Here is a 21,957-nt window from a genome sequence, read left to right as displayed (position 1 = left end):
GCTGCTACTCAGCCCGCCCACAACCCCTCGACGCACCCCCAGCCTCACAGGTACTACCTTTGGGTGCACTGCCCCGGCTTCCACCTCTCCTTTGACTTGGTCTCCACTGCCACTCGCTCCCTCCGAAACTCAAACCTGGCCCTTTTTCTCTGGGGCTGTTGTCGTTCGCCTCTTACCTTCTAACAGGGCCTGCTGTCTCTTCAGGTGACTTTCGTTACGGCACATCCATCAGGCCTTGGACATGATACTCATTCACTCTCTTGACCATCTTCACCTTCCTCTTGACCAGTCCTCACTGCAAAACATGAATTGTATTTTTGTTGTGCATTTCCTTGCGCCCATTTCTAGCCGCCAGATCAGGTTGTTAGATGTAACTATTTTAAGTCATGATCCATGAAAGGAAATGATGATTGATGACAAAATCCTGTGTCCTGAAGAGTTGTCCTAAAGTGGTTTTGGGGTATTCCTCTCAAAATTTCAGCTCTGTATAAATTCCTTTATTGAGGTGGCAATTCCTGACAAGTGTCTAACTGGAAGAGATACCTGAGAGGGAATGTCAAGTAGGCAGTTGGATATAGTGGGTTTGGAGATCTTAGGAGAGTTCTGGGCTGCGTACGTAAATGTGCGCGGTGTGTGTATGTGTTTGTCATCTGCCATATTGATAGTAATTGAAGCCATGGATGTGGATGAAATTGCCGAAAAAGAGTATAGTGCTGTAAAATAAAGGCACCTAGGATGGAGCATTGACGGATTCCTGATGTTTAATAACCAATAGAGGAGGATGCGTCTTGCAAGCCATGAAAAAAGTCATCAGTAGTGTTGCATTCTGCTGAAAGGTAAAATGGAAGGAGGACTGAAAAACCCAGTGATATAAAAGTACTCACTTGTCTTAAAGATGTTTGATGAAGTAAAATGAGTATTTGGGTTCAGTCCTAGGTCCTCTTCTTTTACTCTTGTATTCCTCCCTAAGCTTTAAATTTGATCTATATATTGATGACTTAAAAATTGTTATTTCCAGCCTATTCCCTTTGTTTTCAGCTCCACATCTAGATAGCCAGCTGTCTGCTTGACATCTCAACTTGATTTTTTTCTTAGGAGTTTCAGATGCAACACAGCCAAATCCAAAGCCTTGATCTTTCTCTCCATATCGAAATTCTTTCTTCTCCAGTGTCCCAGTTTATTAAGTGGCACATGACACAGGCTACACACTTGGGAGGCATTCTTGACTTCTACTCTCTCCAAGTTCTATCTATTCTACTTCCAATATGTGTCTTGCATCTTTTTCTGTACATTTTCACTGTCACTTTTCTAGTTTAAGCCACAGTCCTTAAAAAACCTGGACTTGATTGCCTTGGCTTCCTGTATTATCATCTGTAAAATGGAAATAGTAATTTTCAGCCTATTGGATTGTTATGAGGATTAAGTGAGATAACCATGATAAGCACTTGGCACAGAGTAAATGGCCAGTAAGCATTAATTGTTATTGTAATTGTTATAAGCTGATCAACTTCAATACTCTTCTATCTGGTTACATTATTTTCTTCTGTTCTTGCTCTTAGTCACTCTCCCAAAACCCAAACCAACCATATATGACTTCCTCATTCAGTAGTAACATATTTCTTTGCTTAAAACCTTTCGGTGGATTTCCTCCTGGTAAGTGCTTGTTACATTTAGGATAAAATTCGGAATCTTTACTGTGGTTCACAAGACTGCATAACCTGGTTCTTGCCTGCTTCACTAACTTCATCTTCCTCCTCTCCTTCACTAAACTGTAGCCACATTGCTTTTAATTTCCCTAGTCATATCAAGTTATTTTACAATTCAAGGCCTTTGGGGATGCTGTTTGCCTGAATTGTTCCAGCACCACCATCTATCAGTCATCTCCTGCAGTTTTCAACTTAAGTGATACCTTCTCAGGGAAGCCTTCTCAATGTTATCCTCTACCCCAAGTCTTAATCTTAAGACTCATCATTCCATGTATCTTGCTTTATATCATTTCTCAGAACTTGTAATTATTGTTATTATTATTTTTTGAGATGGAGTTTTTGCTCTGTTGCCTAAGCTGGAGTACAATGGCATGATCTCAGCTCACTGCAACCTCCGCCCCCTAAATTCAAGCGATTCTCTCGTCTCAGTCTCCCAAGTACCTGGGATTACAGGCACCTGCCACCATGCCCGGCTAATTTTTGTATTTCTAATGGAGACAAGGTTTCACCATGTTGGCCAGGCTGGTCTTGAACTCTTGACCTCAGATGATCCACCTGCCTCGGCCTCCCAAAGTGCTGGGATTACAGGTGTGAGCCACTGCACCCAGCCCAGAACTTGTAATTATATATTTACATGTGTGATTATTTAAAGTCTGTCTCCTATTAGAATATAGGCTAGTGACCACTTTTTTATTTCCCAATAATTTGTTAAATAAGCTGGAAGTTGCTGTAAGAACCATCATGTCTTTTGGAAGCAAAGCTTGCTGATGTTCTTGTCATCATCTCATGACAAACACTTTTCATTCTGAAAAGTTAGAGGACACATGAGAAAAAACAAAACGTTTTCCAACTTTGGATTCTTTTACCCATTTTTATATCATAAAACCATTCAGATTTTAAACTCTTTGAATTGGAGATAAACTTTAGGTCAGCTTTCCACTTTCAGTAACAAAACTAATTTTTTCTCCTTTGTCCATTTGTTTTATAGATCTTTTTAAAGGAAAGAAAGCCTTCAAAAATCAGAGTAGTGGTTTGTATATTTTAACAACAGGTTAATCTTTAAGACCAGTGAAGATGAGATTTCCATAAATAAAGCAAAATTCCATATTTAAGTCAGTTGTTGGTGAATGACAAAGAAAATATTAATATATGGCCAGCTGCATTGGCTCATGCCAGTAATCCCAGCACTGCGGGAGACCAAGGTGGGCAGATCGCTTGAGCCCCGGAGTTCAATACCAGCCTGGGCAACATGGCAAAACCCCATGTCTATAAAAAAATACAAAAATTAGCCGAGTTTGGTGGCATGTGCCTGTAGTCCTAGCTACTTGGGAGGCTGAGGTGGGAGGATTGCTTCAGCCTAGGAGGTGGAGGTTGCAGTGAGCCAAGATGGCACCACTGTGTTCCAGTCTGGGTGACAGAATGAGGTTCTGTCTCAAATGAAAAAGAAAGAAAATATTAAAATATAATAATTTTTGTATGTGTAGAACAGGATTCGTGTTGAAAAATAGGGAATTTAAAATGGAGGTGTATGAATACCAAACACAAGCATTTGGATTTATTTTATTTTCTAGGTAGTGATGAGCTATTTAGTTTGGGAAGGTCCTAGCATCAATAGCAACCATTTAGCACTTAACAAGTGTTTGTTATTTTGTTGGAGTATACAGTTAGAGTACCCAAGTTCTGTGTGTTACCTCCCTGTCCCGTGCCCCACCTCTACCCCCCACTCCCACCTTAGGGAGAAAGTTAAGAAGATACCCAGTGCATAGTTGAGTTGAAAAGTGGTAAAAAGAGTAGTTCTTTAGAAAGGATGTTACAATGTAAAGGATTTGTTGGAGGTAAAACCCCAAGAGCTGAGACTGGAAAGGGAAGGGGTTGCCATAATTCATTGATGAGGATGAACTGTGGTTGTAGTTAAAAATGTAGGTTCTGGCATTAGACATAGCTTTGTTTCTCACTGACTGTATTTATAAATTATGTAATGTCTCTAAACCTCAGTTTCCTCATCTGTGAAATAGAGATAATATCCCTATCACTTAGGATTATTATAAAAATTAAATTGAGATAATGCATGTATGGCATTTAGCACTGCTTAGTAAATGTTGCATAATAAATGTTGGGTTGCATAATAAATACTAGGTGGGATGATGGCATAGTGATGAGTTTCTGAGAGTAGTAGCTATTGAAAATCTGGGATTTGAGTAGATGAGAGTGAGGATAAAGCTGATGGTAAGATTTCTTGCCTGAATGATGGTAGAAGGACAAAAGTAGGGAAGTCTGGGAGCTTCTTTTTTTTCTTTCTTTTGAGACGGAGTCTTGCTCCCTCACCCAGGCTGGATGGAGTGTAGTGGTGTGATCTCTGCTCCCTGCAACCTTTGCCTCCCAGGTTCAAATGACTCTCCTGCCTCAGCCTTCCAAGTAGCTGGAACTACAGGTGTGTGCCACCACACCCAGCTAAATTTTGTATTTTTAGTGAGAACACATTGTGGTCTCAATGTGTTCGAGACCACATTGGCCAGGCTGGTCTCGAACTCCTGACCTCAGGTGATCTGCCTGTCTCTGCCTCCCAAAGTGCTGGGATTACAGGTGTGAGCCACCGTGCCTGGCCTCTAGGAGCTTCTTAATGAGGGCATGGACTGTATCATCTTCACATCTATATGCCTACCAGAGTGCCTTGAAAGTGGAGTAGCTTAATAAATGGTTGTTTACTAAATGAACAAAGGAGTTTAAAGTTGATGTTGTAGCATTCAGATAGGCAGTGAGAGATGTGCGGGTAGAACTTCAGAGAAAGTTCAGGCCTAGTGAAGCCTAATTTGAGAAACAATGTTAGCTTTGAAAGAAAAGTGAAAGCACCAAGTTTACCCACCTTTTGAAATAGTATCAACATGTTATGGAAGTTTTAAGACTTAAGACATTATTATGTAACAATGTTTATAAAGTGAACAAAGGACATATTCTTTCTCACTGACTTCTTAGTTTCAAAATGTGGCAAGAATGAATAAACCAAGATACAAGTTGAACAAGGTGCAGGCTCATCCTGTAATCCCTCATTATGCACAGCAGATAAGTTCCTAAAGTTCTGTTGATCTTTTATGTGTGTCTCTGTGTGTTGTGCATCATATTTTAAATATTTTCATTAAGGTAATCTGTAGTTTTTAAATAACCAAGAAGTTACTCTTTGTTGTATAAACGATCACTTTCCTTTTTTTTTTTTGAGATGGAGTTTTGCTCTTGTTGCCCAGGCTGGAGTGCAATGGCGTGATCTCTGCTCACTGCAGCCTCCACCTCCTGGGTTCAAGCGATTCTCCTGCCTCAGCCTCCCGAGTAGCTGGGATTACAGACATGCACTGCCACGCCCAGCTAATTTTGTATTTTTAGTAGAGACGGGGTTTCTCCATGTTGGTCAGGCTGGTCTCGAACTCCCGACCTCAGGTTATCTGCCTGCCTCCACCTCTCAAAGTGCTGGGATTACTCGCGTCAGCCACCGTGCCCAGCCCACTTTCCTTTAAGTATTAATTTTGTATATTGGATTCTTTTTAAAAAGCACATTTTTATTTTCTTTAGCTGAGTTGATGGCTTCCGGAGAACTGGCATAGCTGCAGAATATGAGTAGTGTCCCAAGAAGAGTGCTTTGCCTTTGGCACAAGGATCAGAATAAAGGTGAATTGCTATTACATAGGGTTTTTCGGTAAAAGTCACTGAAAAGTAAGTAATGTTTTTGTTTTGGATATATGTTTCAAAGAGCATGCAATCTGGCGGGAACTGACAGTTTTGTGTTTGTTTTGTAGTAATAGTTTTTGTGTTTTGGCCATACTTTATTTACCACTGAATGCTCTCTGATTAAGGGTGTTTTCAAAGCAGTACCTAAAATGTGAGCACTTAAATAAATGTACAGGGCATAGAAACATTTTTGCTAATATTATTGCTTTGAGCATTCATGGTGATGCTCAAAGTTGAACAGTAATTTTAATAATTGTGAAGAAATTTAGAGAAAGAATCTCTGGACATATTTAAAGAATAATTCATTTTAATTATCTTTTGTCTTCTTATTTTTTTGCTTTAATAAGACAATTACCATTACCGAGTTTAAGGAAACCCTGTCTTTGTCTTAGGTTCATAGGAAGTTTAACTGTTACTGGATCATGCTTCATGCTGAAAAAGAAACTTAGTTTTTTACTCTTAACCAAGTAGAGCAAGCCCTGATAATATAGTGAATGAGCAAATGTAGCTGTCAATTCATTTAGTGCAAAAGCAGGTAATGAACTAAATTGCGGCATTATGAAAAAGTTTATTATATTGGTTCTGCCAATTTTATGTCCTACATCTTTTATATAAAGCTTTTTAAAGAGGGTAATGTCTAAATTGAGTCTTGATTTTAGAGCCAGGAGAAGAAATTAAGGAGGGTTGGGGATGGAGAGAACACATAAAAATCCTCTAGACATGACCTCTGTGTATGCAAAGGTATAGTGGCATGAGAACATAGAGATTTTTGAGGAAATTATAAGTAATTCAGAAGGATTTGGGGGTTTTATTGGGAATAGACAGGTAAGCAGGGCCTGAGTCCTGAAGGGCCTCTACGTCACATTAGTGAGTTTAGATTTTATTGCGAGAACAAGTGGAGAGCTATTGAATGATATAAAGCAAGAGAGGGATATGATTTGATCTGCAATTCATTATAAGGCTGTCTGAAAGGTGTATGGAGGTAGAATTTTTTTTTTTTTTTTTTTCCTGAGACAGAGTCTGGCTCCAGGCTGGAGTGCAGTGGTATGATCTCGGCTCACTGCAGCCTCTGCCTCCCGGATTCCAGCGATTCTTTTGCCTCAGCCTCCCAAGTAGCTGGAATTACAGGCACACACCACCACACCTGGCTAATTTTTGTATTTTTGGTAGAGATGGGGTTTCACCATGTTGGCCAGGCTGGTCTCAAACTCCTGACCTCAGGTGATCTGCCCACCTCGGCCTCGCAAAGTGCTGGGATTACAGGCGTCAGCCACAGCTCCCGATCTGTGGAGGCAGAATTGATGGGATTCTCCTGACTTTCCATCTCTAATCTAATACCAATAATTATCAAGAAGGAAGCCAAAGACAAGTCTTCTGTTTCTGGCATGGGAAACTGGAGTAGAAGAGTGATGTATTCTTTGTAGCACTGAGTGGCGGAGTGGAAAAAAGTCTCAAGGATGTATCCAGCAATAAAGTCACAAATTATAATTGCAGAAAAAAGTATTACAGATATACATTGCTGGCCCAAGTTTCTGTAGCTCTGTAGCATTACTAGTTTGAGCCAAATGTCATGTTAACACACAGTTCTATAAACATTAATGGACTCTATTACTTTGACGAATTCATATTACCCAGCACATTATACTAATATTTAAATCTGCCCATAGTAAGCACTTAAAAATTTTTGATGAGATGAGTGAATAATAATAGAGTACTTAGGATACTTAACACCTTTAAACTCTCGAAAGTGTTTTCATATATCTTCTTTTATCTTCAGTTATTTGCCGTACAGTAACCAGAGACCTCCAACTAGGGGCCCCCAAACTGTATCCTGCCTGTAGGTGAGTTTTGTTTGATTTGTAGCTGTTAAAAATAAATTTGAATTCATTGCCAACAATTAAAAATGGACAGTTTTACATAAACGTTTGGATGTCTTTATTTTCTTGAAAAGTTAGATGGTCTGGCAATGCTAGGTTCGCTATTTCTACATGGTAATAATTGGCTAGATTGGGTAGCAATTGTTCAAATTTTGCCTGCTTAAGTCATTTCTGTCACCTGCTAGCCCCTATAGATAGTTGAGTTAGTGACTCCTGTTAACATTGTATTTATTGAGGTCTTTGGAGAAAGAGGTATTATGGACATGGAATAAATTCAGAAAACAGACATTAATTCCATTAATATTAATTACTGCTGTCTGCTGAGTGCCTAGTATGTATTATTTCATTCTACAACACTAAAACATTTGCTCTTCCTATTTTGTGGTTGAGAAAACTTATGGTTAAAGAAGGTAAGTTACAAATTAGTAAGTGATAGGGCTGGCTGGCTGCTGATTTCTAGACCTAGCATCATTTTCCTTTATATACTAGCCTTTCTGGCTTTTCTAGTTGAGCTGTTTAGGCAAAGGTAATGTTTAATTGTGTTTAATTTAGTAAATTATAAGCAAGAATCCACTTTAGAAGTAGTGTTTTTAAAGGTTTGAAATAGTATAAAATTTGAGTTCGCAATTTTAAATGATTGCATATTTATGTATGTAACACACTATTTGATAACATTCTTTGCTATAACTGTAATTTTATTTACTTGTTGACTTTTGCAAAAGCTAATTTGAAGAGTTTTACACATCCGATTATTGCTGTAAGTTTAAGTTTTTTGTGTTTTTTTTTTTGTTTGTTTTGAGACAGGGTCTCACTCAAAGTGTCACCTAGGCTGGAATTGAGTGGTGCAATCATGGCTCACTGCAGCCTCGACCTCCCTGGCTCAGGTGATCCTCCCATCTCAGCCTCTGGAGTAGTTGGGGCTACAGGAGCACATGACCATGCCAGGCTAATTTTTTGGTATTTTTTGTAGAGATGAGGTTTTTGCCGTGTTGCTCAAGCAGTCTGCCCACCTCATCCTTCCAAAGTGCTGGGATTACAGGCATGAGCCACTGTGTCCGGCCATTTTTTCTTTTTACTTTTCAAATACTGCCTGACAAGCACCCAGCCATTTTTGAGTATTAAAAGTTCATTCAGGAAACCTGAGTATTTGTTAAAGATAAAATTGGTAAAGATTCTTTCTAGGAATGGTAGTTTAAATATAAATGGTAGGTGGTTCTTTGGAAGAGAGGTTTTTTGTTTGTTTTCTCTAGAGATTAAATGATTTCCTCAAATATTGTAATTCTGGAGATCAAATAACTTGGTTATTTTTAAAATTTTTTACTCATTTAATGTCTTCTGTACATACGGATATGCTTAGATTGCTCACTGTTAGAAGGAAGCATTTGGTGATATACTTTGATGTTTTGGGAGGAACTCCATTCTAAGAAATGGAGTCAGAGGCCTGAATTTTGTATTGTTTTGTTTTGTTTTGTTTTGAGACAGTGTCTTCACTCTATTGCCCAGGCGGGAGTGCAGTGGGTAGTCATGGCTCACTGCAGCCTTGACCTCCTGTGCTCAAGTGATCCTCCCACTTAAGCCCCTCTAGAAGCTGAGACTATAGGCGTGTATCACCATGCCTGGCTAATGTTTTTTCAGTTTTTTTGTAGCGATAGAGCCTCCCTATGTTGCCCAGGCTGGTCTCAAATTCCCAGGCTTAAGCAGTCCTCCCACCTCAACTTCTCAAAGTTTTGGGATTACAGGCTGAGCCACCATGCCTGGCCTGAACACACTTTTTTTTTTTTTTTTTTAACTTATATTTGGAAATCCAGACCCATTAGCTTTCATGAAGGAAGAGAATAATCAACACTTTAATGGTGAAGGCAATCACTTTGAGAATGGGATCTTATTCCTGTTGACATGTCTTTAGTGGTAGCAGTATGGTTGTGAATGATACAAAATGTAGAATTTAGGCACTAATAAATACAGTACTGGACACATGGCAAAGAAGGGAAAATGAAGGCGCAGAAGAAATGCATGGTGGTTAGAAATTACTTTAATTACTAGTAAGTTATAACTTATCTTATTTTTCTTCCTTAGAACCTGCCAGGTGAAGGTATATTTTTGCTTTTTAATTTAGCCAGAAGCAATTTTTAAAGAAAATATGTCTCCTCTGAAGATACATGGTCCTATCAGAATTCGAAGTATGCAGACTGGGATTACAAAGTGGAAAGAAGGATCCTTTGAAATTGTAGAAAAAGAGAATAAAGTCAGCCTAGTAGTTCACTACAATACTGGAGGAATTCCAAGGATATTTCAGGTAATACCAAATATTGATTTGGAATAGCTCTTGAAGCAGATCATTTAGTAAATAGCTATTCTGTGCCATAGTAAACATCACAGTAGCCCTCCTCCTAGATTAATATTTCTTGCTTCTTATTTCTAGGACATTAATATTTTTATGTACATGTTTTATAAATTATTCATCAGTATTGTTGTTGGTATATAATAAAAGCAGGAAGTAGTCACCATTATTGAAAAGAAAACTTGTGGGAGGAAGCTGACAAGAGTTCGGATACTGTATATCTAAGCTATTTTTAAAACCACTTTAAGATAATTTTAGTTCTTCCTTTTTTTCCCCTTAACATACATGATGATGGATTCATCACTATTTAGTGTTAGTTTTTAACAGAATTTATTAGTGTCTTCTAAAAGCCAGTGTCTACTTCCTGAATAATCCTGCCAAATGTCATGGTGTGAATCATTCAAGGATGATTATTCAAGGTTATCTTTATAGCTATTTTCTTCTAACTGTGAAGTTTTGAAGAATCTTCATTTTCACTGCAAAAATTAATTTTCTTTTCACCTTTTTTTTTTTTTTTTTTTTTTTTTTTTGAGACAGAGTCTTCCTCTGTCACCCAGGCTGGAATGCAGTGGCATGATTTCGGCTCATTGCAACCTCCGCCTCCCGGGTTCAAGCGATTCTCCTGCCTCAGCCTCCTGAGTAGCTGGGATTACAGGTGTGCGCCACCACTCCTGGCTAATTTTTTTTTGTATTTTTAGTAGAGACAGGGTTTCACCATGTTGGTCAGGCTGGTCTTGAACTCCTGACCTCGTGATCTGCTCGCCTCGGCCTCCCAAAGTGCTGGGATTACGGGTGTGAGCCACTGCGCCCAGCCTGTTTTCACTTCTTTATTGCTTCTCTTATGCAACCAAGTTACTCATCTTGATATGAGTTGAAGTTAAGAACATAATGTTTTATGTTTTTCTGCACTTTAAGATCATATATATGTACGTATACGTATATATACATATATGTATGTATATATATATATGGGGTTTTTTTGCTTTTTGTTTTGTTTTGTTTTTTGAGACGGAGTCTCGCTCTGTTGCCCAGGCTGGAGTGCGGTGGTGTGATCTCGGCTTACTGCAAACCCTGCCTCCTGGGTTCATACCATCCTCCTGCCTCAGCCTCTCGAGTAGCTGGGACTACAGGCGCCTGCCACCATGCCCAGCTAATTTTTTGTATTTTTAGTAGAGATGGGGTTTCACCGTGTTAGCCAGGATGGTCTCGATCTCTTGACCTTGTGATCCACCTGCCTCAGCCTCCCAAAGTGCTGGGATTACAGCCGTGAGCCACCGCACCCAGCCAAGATATTATATTTTTAAATTAGATTATGCAAAAGTGTAATATCCATTCTAAAATATTCTATTGAAAAACAATATTTAACTTTATGCTTCAGAACCTGATCTTAGGTAAAATTTGTATTTGTCTCTGCTTTTGAATTGTAAAAATAGATTGCCTATGATTTCGTGTATCAAAGGTAGTCTTAAATAAGATAGAGGTGGTGATGGAAAAATAGTAGTTTGTCACATGCATATATCTGCTAATTGTTCGCCTCATCAAAAGAAAGGGTTTTTTGCAAACACAGGCTCATTTTTTTTTTTCAATCCTCAGCCCAATTTGGCAGTGAGTAAATATTCAAATGTTTAACCAAATATAGATCTTTAGGAGCATGACGGTTTTACCTGTGACTTCAGCCTTTATCTCAGTTCCAGATCAGTTTACATTCAGCATTCGTTTGTTAAAACCATGTACAGGTTACTGCTATGGATATTGTGCTAAGGGATGGCTGGGCGCAGTGGCTCATGCCTGTAATCCCAGCACTTTGGGAGGCTGAGGCAGGAGGATTGCTTGAGTCCAGGAGTCCAAGACCAGCCTGGGCAACATGGCGAGACCCTGTCTCTACAAAAAAAAATTCAGAAACAAATAGCCAAGCATGTTGGTGTGTACCTGTAGTCCCAGCTACTTATAAGGTTGAGGTGGGAAGATGGCTTGAGCCTGTGATCCTGCCACCGCACTCCAGCCTGGGTGACAAAGCAGGATCCTGTCTGAAAAAGAAACAGGGTGGTTGGGGGACAGGGGGTGGTAAGTATACAGAGCTGAATGAGACATCATTTCCTTCAAACTTAAGAGTAACCAAATAGGCCAGGCGTGATGGCTCACGTCTGTAATCCCAGCACTTTGGGAGGCTGAGGTGGGCAGATCACCTGAGGTCAGGAGTTCGAGACCAGCCTGGCCAACATGGTGAAAACCTGTCTCTACTAAAAATACAAAAATTAGCAGGCACGGTAGTGGGCACCTGTATTCCCAGCTACTCGGGAGGCTGAAGCAGGAGAATAGCTTGAATCCGGGAGGCGGAGGTTGCAGTGAGCTGAAATCTCACCATTGCACTCCAGCCTGGGCAACAAGAGCGAAACTCCGTCTCAAAAAAAAAAAAAAAAAAACAGAAAAACCCAGAGTAACCAAATACATTTTTAGCTGTAAAAACATTACAAAGATCCTGAGGTAACACAAGAAAGCAAGCCATTTGCACTCTGAGGATTCAAAGAATAAATAGAAGTTTGCCAAACATAGTAAAGGTGGAAGTGATGTCTTTTTTTTTTTCTTTAACCCTGAATTTTCTGGCCAAACTGGAAGTGATTTCTGTATATTTTCTGGCCAAACTGGAAGTGATTTCTGTATGTGGACAAATACATGAAATGTGAATCAGCACTCAGGGAACTAGAAAGTTATTTTTAAAATATATGGACACTGAGGAGTGAGTAACAGAAATAAGGCTGAAGAGCTAGGTAGGAACCAGATATTGATGTTTCTTGTTTGTCATAAGGAAAGCAGAAGTTCTAAGGAGCCAAGAATCTCAAATTCACATTTCTTTGGGGCTAGGCAGATGACTTTATTCAGGTGATAGTGGGAGAATAGAAGGACATATAGGAGGTTATTATGGGAGTTTAGATGAGGAATGAAAGTAAGGAAAAGGGAGTGGAGTAAGCAAGAAGAGGAAAGGATAGATCTGAAGAGATTTCAAGAAGATTTAAAGATTTGGGAGGTGTGAGAGAAAATTATCTGGGGAGAGTCTCAAGTTTTTGAGTGGATGGCAGTCACTTTTATGTCTTCCATGATACGGAGCAGAGGGGAAGAATTGGGGTGTGAGGATTAGGAGAGATGAGTTATCTGAGGTGTCAAGCATTCAGAAGGTAAACAGGACTGGAGCTCCAACAGAGAGGTCTGGGCTTAAGATAGAGAAAGAGTTGTGTGTCGTTACCATATGAATAGTTACTGAAATTGTGGGGCTGGATGGGCTTTTCAGTTGTTGAAGTGTCGAAGTTCAAGAAGATTCTCATCTTTTTTGTTAATGAACAAACTTTGCTTTGTATATTTAATTTTAAAAAAGTGATAAATTGACTGAAATAATGCGTTTAATGTTATCTATTTTCCTTTTGCATGCTAAACTGCTTATTTAAGTATTTTGGAGTTAAAAGCATCTAAAACGAATTATTGTGTTTTCCTAGAGAATTTCCACTCAAGGACATAATTTTAAGACCCACTTTGATGCTAAAAATACATATATAATTTAAAATTTGAATATAAATTGGCAAAATTGTTTTTCATTCTTATCTAATAATTAACAAAAGTCAATTTTCTCTAGTTTAAAAAAAATTCTGAAGTATGTTACTAGTTCTTTGTTTATGCTTTTCAGAGGGCATGTCTTCAGTAAAAGGCAGTTTAGAAACTTTTATATATGCCTGCTGAGAACATTAGAGAATAAGGCTGCCTGACTGGCAGGAATTATTTAGATAATGAAGAAACTGTAAGATTTACTAATTTAGCCTTGGAAAAGTTCCATTTAAGAGAAAATAAAAGTTATCGCTTCATAGCACATTTCCAAAGTCTGGTAGAGTCTAAGATGAATTATTGAACCAGTTCTGTGGAGAGAGAAGTAAGTTAAGAGTTTTCAGGTCCATATGATCTTTGAATGAAACTTAAGTGAGTTTTCTTAGTTAAAAAAGAAAAAAAAAAGTGTGCTATATTGGTAAAGGTTTATTTTTGATGGTTTTTGAAAGTTTGGAATTCTTTTGAGGATTATTTAATTGCTTGGAATAATATCTTTTATATTGAAACTACCTAAATAATTTGCCAAATGTCTTACAAACTTTTGTTTAACAAAAGACAAAGATTCTACTCCAAATTTTTTTTTTTTTTTTTTTTTTTTTTTTTGAGACAAAGTTTTGCTCTGTCATCCAGGCTGGAGTGCAGGGGCACACTCTCAACTCACTGCAGCCTCCACTTCCTGGGTTCGAGCTATTTTCCTGCCTCAGCCTCCCGAGTAGTTGGGACTACAGGTGTGCTCCACTATGCCTGGCTACTTTTTGTCTTTTTAGTAGAGATGGGATTTCGCCATGTTGGCCAGGCTGGTCTTGAACTCCTGACCTCAGGTGATCTGCCTGCCTCGGCCTCCCAAAGTGCTGGGATTACAGGCATGAGCCATGGCACCTGGCTTTCTACTTCCATTTGGTTTTCTAAACTGGTGATAGTGCCGTCCAAGGTTCTGAAATGTGTTAACTCAGTAGTTTTTATCCTCTATAACTATATCTGAAAATAAGGGATTCCCTACCATGAGATCAAGAGTTCTAGGATTGTTCCGTAAAATTAATTTTAATAGAAGAGTAAGTCCACACTTTATATTATCAGTTGGTTCTTGAAAACTGTGACTAAGAAATGAAACTAGTTTTTTTCCTCATCAACATTATAATGAAGGAAATGATGTTATTTGAGGACCTGCTATATGTCCTTTTGCTTAATGTTTAACACATTAAAAACATCAGAAAATGAAGGGGTAGCAGTGCTGCCTTTAATTAATGTCTCCATTTGACACAATATTCTTATAAAATAAAAAGTTTTCATGGTTGTTTGCCATTTAGTACCAAGAACCTATTGACAACATTCATTAAGGGCTTTTTTAAAACAATTCTTTATTTTTCCTTCTCTATTACCCTTGGTGCAAGATCTCTGTATAATTAAGGGCTTATTGCATGTGTTTGCATCTCCTAAAAGGTAAATCTTTAATTTAAATGTATCAAGAAATGGGAACTTCTTTTGGTTGAAAAAAATTAAATTACTGTGGGGAAGAGTGATAAATGTAACATGGAAAGTATAAAGTTTAGTATTTATTATACAGATTGTTGTACTTAGTTGTCATACATTTTTGATGATAATTTTCCTTTTGTCTTGATTAGCTAAGTCATAACATTAAAAATGTGGTGCTTCGACCCAGTGGAGCGAAACAAAGCCGCCTAATGTTAACTCTGCAAGATAACAGCTTCTTGTCTATTGACAAAGTACCAAGTAAGGATGCGGAGGAAATGAGGTTGTTTCTAGATGCAGTCCATCAAAACAGACTTCCTGCAGGTGAGTACTAATCACCCCAGGGTCTAACGTTAGTATTTTTACAAGACTATGACTAGACTACAGACCAATATTCAACTGAATTCATCAGCACATTAAAAGGATTATACACCATGAGCAAATAAGATTTATTCCTGAAATTCAAAGATAGTTCACCATATGAAAATCAATCTGTGTAACACATCATTCTTGACAAATGAAGGACGAAAACCACATGATCATCTGAATTGTTGCAGATGAAAACATTGACAAAATCCAACACTCTTTCATGATAAAAACACTCAACAAACTAGGAGTAGAAGGAAACGACTCAGAGTAATAAAGGTCATATGCAACAACTTACAGCTAACATCGTACTTGGTGAAAAACTGGAAATGTTTCCTCTAAGATCATTAGCAAGGCAGGAATACCTGCTCTTGCCACTTCTATTTAACATAGTACTAGAAGTCTTAGCCAGAGCCATTAGGCAAGAAAAGGAAATAACAGGCATCCAAATTGGATAGGAAGAAGTAAAATTATTTGTGTTTGCAGATGACTTGATCTTATATGTAGATTCCACAAAACAATATGATTAGACAAAGGAGCAGGATTTTTTATTATTTATTTATTTATTTGTTTGTTTGTTTGTTTGTTTTGAAATGGAGTCTTGCTCTGACACCTAGGCTGGAGTGCAGTGGTGTGATCTCAGCTCACTGCAACCTCCACCAGGGAGGAGGATTTAAATTACAGTTGGGAAAAGTTACCTTGTTGCATAAATCTTAGACACTTACCTATCTATATGAAAATTATTCTGAAGTTTTACTCTTGCTGTGGAAAATGAGTCCTGTAAAAAAATCACATGGTATGATCAGGTTCCTCTGCCCCCTCTAACCCCTTTCATTTAAAATAGTGGTTTTTTTTTTTCTTTTAATGCATTTACAGGCACTTTTTCTTTTCTTTTCTTTTCTCTTTTTCTTTTTCTTTTTTTTGAGACAGTGTCTCACTCTGTCACCCAGGTTGAAGTACAGTGGCAGGATTCCACTCTGTTGCCCAAGCTGTTATCGAACTCCTGGGCCCAAGCGATTGACCTTCCTTGGCCTCCCAAAGTGCTGGGATTACAGGCGTGAGCCACTGCCTGGCCCTACAGCCATCCTTTTAGGAAAAAATCTCTGCTTAAAATGAGTTCTCTACTGTCACGTTAGTCTTTAGCTCTGTCATCTTCAACATTTTACTATTACTTCTATTTTGTAGTTGACAAACTTACTTGAATTTTTTCAACTTAAATATGACACATTAAAAACATCAGAAAATGAAGGTGTAGCAGTGCTACCTTTAATTAGTATCTCCATTTGACACCGTATTCTTGTAAAATAAAAGCTTTTTATGATTGTTTGCCATTTAGTACCTACTCATTATATGTTCATGCCACCAAATTGGAGCATATCAATTTACTAAACTATTGAATTTTAGAATCAAGAAATTGAGGCCAGGCGCGGTTGCTCACACCTGTAATCCCAGCACTTTGGGAGGCCGAGGTGGGCGGATCACGAGGTCAAGAGATCGAGACCATCCTGGCTAACACGGTGAAACCCCATCTCTACTAAAAATACAAAAAATTAGCCAGGCATGGTGGCAAGCGCCTGTAGTCCCAGCTACTTGGGAGGCTGAGGCAGAAGAATGGCGTGAACCCGGGAGGCAGAGGTTACAGTGAGCCGAGATTGCGCCACTGCACTCCAGCCTGGGCTACAGAGTGAGACTCCATCTCAAAAAAAAAAAAAAAAAAAAAAGAATCAAGAAATTGAATACTATTTAAAATTCTTAGAATATGTCAGAGGCTAGTTTATATCTCTGTTTTAGTTTTATTTCATCTTACCCATATTAATGGAATCACTGTTTTAACAATTGATACGTGTAAGAAAAGCATGTCTTCAAATCCACTGGAGTGGAAAGCACAATATACTATCTGGGGACCAATATTGAACAACATAGCATAATGAAAAAATATGGGCTTTGGCCATAAATAGATGTAGGTTGAAATTCTAGCTCTGCCTGTTATTTCTGTGTGGTTTTAGGTAAGTCACTTAATGACTGAATTTTAATTTCCTAATCTCTAACATGAAAGTATCACCTTGATTTCAGGGCTTCTTAAAGAATGAGAGCTCATAAATGTAAAAGTATGACTTCCCTATGCTAGGCACTCAGTAAGTCATTGGAGTTATTAGAATAGCTAGCTGTGGGCTTAACTCTTAATTCATTCTGTGATCTTGGGCAAGTCATTTTAATCTCAGGTTTAGTTGCTTTAGCTGCCCAAAGGTGGTTATTATATACTTTGCAGAGACTAGAGCAAAATAATGAATAAAAATACTTTGAACAGCATAAAGCATTTAATATAAGCGTGGCATTTCAAATCAGTGGACAAAAGACTAATATTTGATAAAGTGTTAACCATAAACAAGACAACTAACCATTTAGGAAGTTAATACACTTGGATCCTTATCTCCAGTGACCAAAGATTTGAATGTAAAAAAAAAATGATAAAAGTATTGTAAAAAGTACTTTTAACATAATCTCTGGATGGAAAAGACTTTTCTGGGTGTTACATAAAAACTAGAATTAATAAAGGAAAAAGATTGAAAACTTGTGTTAAAAAATTAGACAGTCTCTCTGGCAAGGAACAAAAGACAAAGGAAGAAAATAGTAGCCAGAGTGACAAAGTTAATATTGCTAATATACAAAGACCTATTTTGCAAATCAATTAAAAAAAACTAGTAGAGAAATTGACAAAAACTGCAAATAGAGAATTCAGGAAGCAAAATAGATGGCCCTTACACATGAAAAAATTCTCGACTTCACCAAACTCAGATTCCTACTACCACATTGGTAGCAGTGTGAGGGGAAGCAAGATACTCTCATATACTTGGTAGGAGCATAGAGGTTTTTTTTTTTTTTCTTTTTGAGGACTGTAATAATGTCAGTTTAGTTTAAAATTGTATGTTCGCTCAGTAATTCTTATTATAAGGAGTTTTTCCTACAAAAAGATTTGTGAAAGGATGTTAAGCATTGTTTGCAACTTTGAAAAATTAAAACATTTCAAATGGTCATCAGTTGGAAATTGGCTAACCAAATTAAAGTATAAAATATTTTTTAAAGTATATGTCAATTTATATTTATACAATACCTTGAATGTTCCTTGAACTACCATTAGTTTCTTCAGAATAGAAGCCATTTATTCTGCTGGATAAACTTACCTGTAGAGAATGTTTTGGAGTATATGTTATTGGAGATACAACTGTCACTGTTTCTGACATCCAGTGTCAGTGTTCATGTTGTGATACACAATGACTTTTCCATAGTGTTATTAATATAATTACCAAATGTTTATTCTAGCGTTTTTTTTGCTTTGTAAATTTTAGCCTTCTATTAAATGTTTTCAGGTATATGTGTTACTTAATTTTTTGCTTCAGATTCTAGCTCTAAATTTTAGTTTATATAAGATGTATATTCTGTCAGAAAGAATTGGTTGATAGGCACTTTGATTTGTTTTTTGCCTGCTGTTTCGTCCATTTCTTCAATATTATATAAAAATAATAATGATAAATCTTTTTGTTAAAGTGAGTGATTTGGGGATTTAAAAAAAATTTATATTTTTGGTCACCAGCCATGAAACCGTCTCAGGGGTCTGGTAGTTTTGGAGCCATTCTGGGCAGCAGGACCTCACAGAAGGAAACCAGCAGGCAGCTTTCTTACTCAGACAATCAGGTATGTTCATTTGAATCTTTTTAGCATTTAAAAAAAATGATAGTTGGCCAGGCACAGTGGCTCACGCCTGTAATCCCAGCACTTGGGAGGCCGAGGCGGGTGGATCACCCGAGGTCAGGAGTCTGAGATCAGCCTGGCCAACATGGTGAAACCCCATCTCTACTAAAAATACAAAAATTAGCCAGGCGTGGTGGCACATACCTGTAATCCTAGCTACTCAGGAGGCCGAGGCAGGAGAATTGCTTGAACCCAGGAGGTGGAGGTTGTAGTGAGCCGAGCTCATGGCATTGCACTCCAGCCAGGGCAACAGAGCAAGACTCCATCTCAAAAAAAAAAAAAAAAAGATAGTCATAGACTATCAAGGTTATTTCTGCATACCTGAAATGTATCATTTCATTTAGGTATCATTCCAAACCATAGAGTAAGAGAAACTTTGAAGCTTTTCTGTACGTAAATTTATGAATTCTCTTTGGCTGTGCAAAGAGGTGATCACTTAGTCCACTTATTGGACTAAGCAATGAATAAGATTTCATTTTTGTCAGGTTCTTTTTATAGGTTAGATTTTTGGGGGGACATTTTTATTGAGATATAATTGACATGCAGTAAGTTGTGTATATTTAAAGTACAATTTGATATATTTTGACTTACATATGTCCTTAAAATCGTCATCATAATCAACATAGTGAACATAACCATAACTCTTGAGATTTCTTATTCTTCTTAGTAATCCTTCCCTCTGATCCCTATCCAGAAGCAACCACTGATATGTTTTCTCCCACTATAGATTAGGTTGTAATTTCTGGAGTTTTATATAAATGGAATGAGCGTGTAATTTTGGGAGGGCAGGGTCTGGCTTCCCTCAGCATAATTATTTTGAGATTCATACATTCCTTGGAATTTAAATTGTTGAAATATTATTTAAATGCATAAGTGTTAACACATATAGCAGAAGCAAGTATTTATGCTTTCACAAGTAGTAATTCTCGTTAGTGGAGTCATAAATTCAATTTTGTGGGTCATAACTAACATTAAATTTAAAAAGTAGAATAGAAAATAATAGAGAATATTGTACATATTAAGGATAAATACTGATTTTTCAAACTTTTATTTTGGTTTATTTATACATATTTATAATAGGTTTTGATGTAAAATATTTCTTACTATGCGGCCAGGCGTGGTGGCTCACTCCTGTAATCCCAGCACTTTGGGAGGCTGAGGTGGGCAGATTCCTTGAGCCCAGGAGTTTGAGACCAGCCTGGGCAACATGTGAAACCCTGTCTCTACAAAAAAAATACATAAATTAGCTGGGCATGGTGGTGTGCACCTGTAGTCCCAGCTGCTTCGAAGACTGGGGTGGGAGAATCACCTGAGCCTGGGAAGTCAAGGCTGCAGGAAGCAGTGATTGTGCCACTGCACTCCAGCCTGGTTGACAGAGTAAGACTCTGTCTTAAATATATATATGTAATATATATATTTGTTACTATGGGATGGGATAATATTCAAAATTCTGAAAAAGTTGCAAAACAGTGGACATGTAGTATGCTACTGTTTGTATAACAAAAAGTAAAATATTGATTTGTATTTGCATAACAGAACAAGGGAAGAATTAGTGGGAAAAGGGGAAGTGGAAGAACTGAGTGGATGGTCATAGTGAGACTTATCATTGGTCTGTGGCTTTTAATATTACTTTGATTTGTGAACCTTGAGAATATATCACTCATTTGAAAATAAGTTTAACTTTTTAAAGTATTCATTCAGATGCTCTTAGAAGTTTTAAAATTTCCTATCCTAGGATTGTAATTCTGTAAAACAAAAGTAATGGGACATAACTTCCATAGAAAAATCGCATAGCTCTTAATGTAGAGATATAAAACTTAACTGGCAGAGTGTTCATGTAAAGCTGTATTTCTCAACTAATGCTTACATTACCATATTCTCTTTGAGTGTTCTTGCCATGTCTTAAGGGTAGACTCTTTGATTCATCTTCACATTGAACTCTATCTCACCTTCCTTTTCCCTATCATATGTTTCATTCCTCCAAACTAGAACCCTCTCAAGAGTCATGACTGTTTTGTTGGCATTTAAGTTGTGGCAACCAAATGTCACTGTCACCTTTTCTTAACTTGTCATAATCATAATTAGATTTTTTTTCCTCCAAAGATCAGTTCTCATGCTGATCACTAGAGCCATGTCTTTGTGTGTCTTTTTTTTTTTTTTTTGGTTAGTAATTCAAAGCAGTGTTCTTGCCCCCTCACCAGGTGTGCTGTGGAGTTTTTAAGTTTATAAGAATGCTATAGGAAAATAAGTGTCAAGCTCAATTTTTCACACTGACTGTACATTAGAATCACCTGGAGTGCTTTTAAAAAAACAACAACAAACAACAACAACAACAACAACAACAAAACTGATGAATGAGCCTTACCGCAGATCAACTAGAATAGAATCTCTAGAGATGTATCTCCATTTGTATTTTTTCCTTTTTTTAGAGATAGGGTCTTGCTCTGTCGCCTAGGCTAGATTGCAGTGGTACAGTCGTAGCTCACTATAACCTCAAACTATTGAGCTCAAGTGATCCTCCCGCCTTCGCTTTCTGGGATTACAGGCATGAGCCATCGCACCTGGCTCCATTTGTATTTTTTAAACCTTTCCATTGGAGAATCACTGTTCTAAAAGTATTCCAGTTAATTTGAAGATTTAACTATCTCAAACTTTATTTTTACAGGCTTCTGCAAAAAGAGGAAGTTTGGAAACTAAAGATGATATTCCATTTCGAAAAGTTCTTGGTAATCCGGGTAGAGGATCGATTAAGACTGTAGCAGGAAGTGGAATAGCTCGGACGATTCCTTCCTTGACGTCTACTTCAACACCTCTTAGATCGGGGTTGCTAGAAAATCGGTAGGAGAGACTTCTTTTTCTTAGTCACTAGCTGTATCTGTTTGTAAATGTCTTTTAGGCCTTTTAGAAATACCAGTAATTTGAGGAGAAATAAAGTATAGAGTACATTTTTGGTAGATGTAATGATTACAAGTATTTGTCATATGTAGTTTATGTCAGTGACATGTATTAAGCATACAAATATACAGCATATAAATTTAAATATGGGCCAGGTGTGATAGCTCACGCCTGTAATCCCAACACTTTGGGAGACTGAGGCGGGCGGATCATGAGGTCAGGAGATTGAGACCATCCTGGCTAA

The 21,957-nt window shown here is 37.7% G+C and overlaps 1 protein-coding gene across 12 annotated transcripts in view; it reads left to right on the top strand.

Annotated features, from left to right (window-relative positions):
* The window catches only part of USP37 (ubiquitin specific peptidase 37), a 119,186-nt gene that overhangs the window by 1,120 nt on the left and 96,109 nt on the right, over positions 1–21,957 (top strand). For 4 of the 12 annotated variants that reach the window (XM_055109111.2, XM_055109114.2, XM_008971944.4 and 1 more), the window contains exons 2-7: positions 5,268–5,408; positions 7,201–7,264; positions 9,377–9,596; positions 14,855–15,026; positions 18,661–18,761; positions 21,484–21,656. In XM_055109111.2, the coding sequence (XP_054965086.1) occupies positions 9,441–9,596; positions 14,855–15,026; positions 18,661–18,761; positions 21,484–21,656 (602 nt within the window). In that variant the 5' untranslated portion in view covers positions 5,268–5,408; positions 7,201–7,264; positions 9,377–9,440. Of the gene's footprint in view, positions 1–5,267; positions 5,409–7,200; positions 7,265–9,376; positions 9,597–14,854; positions 15,027–18,660; positions 18,762–21,483; positions 21,657–21,957 lie in introns of those variants that run through there. The other 8 variants (XM_055109112.2, XM_003818616.5, XM_055109115.2 and 5 more) reach the window with 4 other exon arrangements.

The sequence above is a fragment of the Pan paniscus genome, chromosome 13, assembly GCF_029289425.2.
Source record: "Pan paniscus chromosome 13, NHGRI_mPanPan1-v2.0_pri, whole genome shotgun sequence".
NCBI classification, from domain to species: domain Eukaryota; kingdom Metazoa; phylum Chordata; class Mammalia; order Primates; family Hominidae; genus Pan; species Pan paniscus.
Note: the sequence above shows the minus strand (reverse complement) of the source record. Positions and strands in the feature narration are given on the sequence as shown.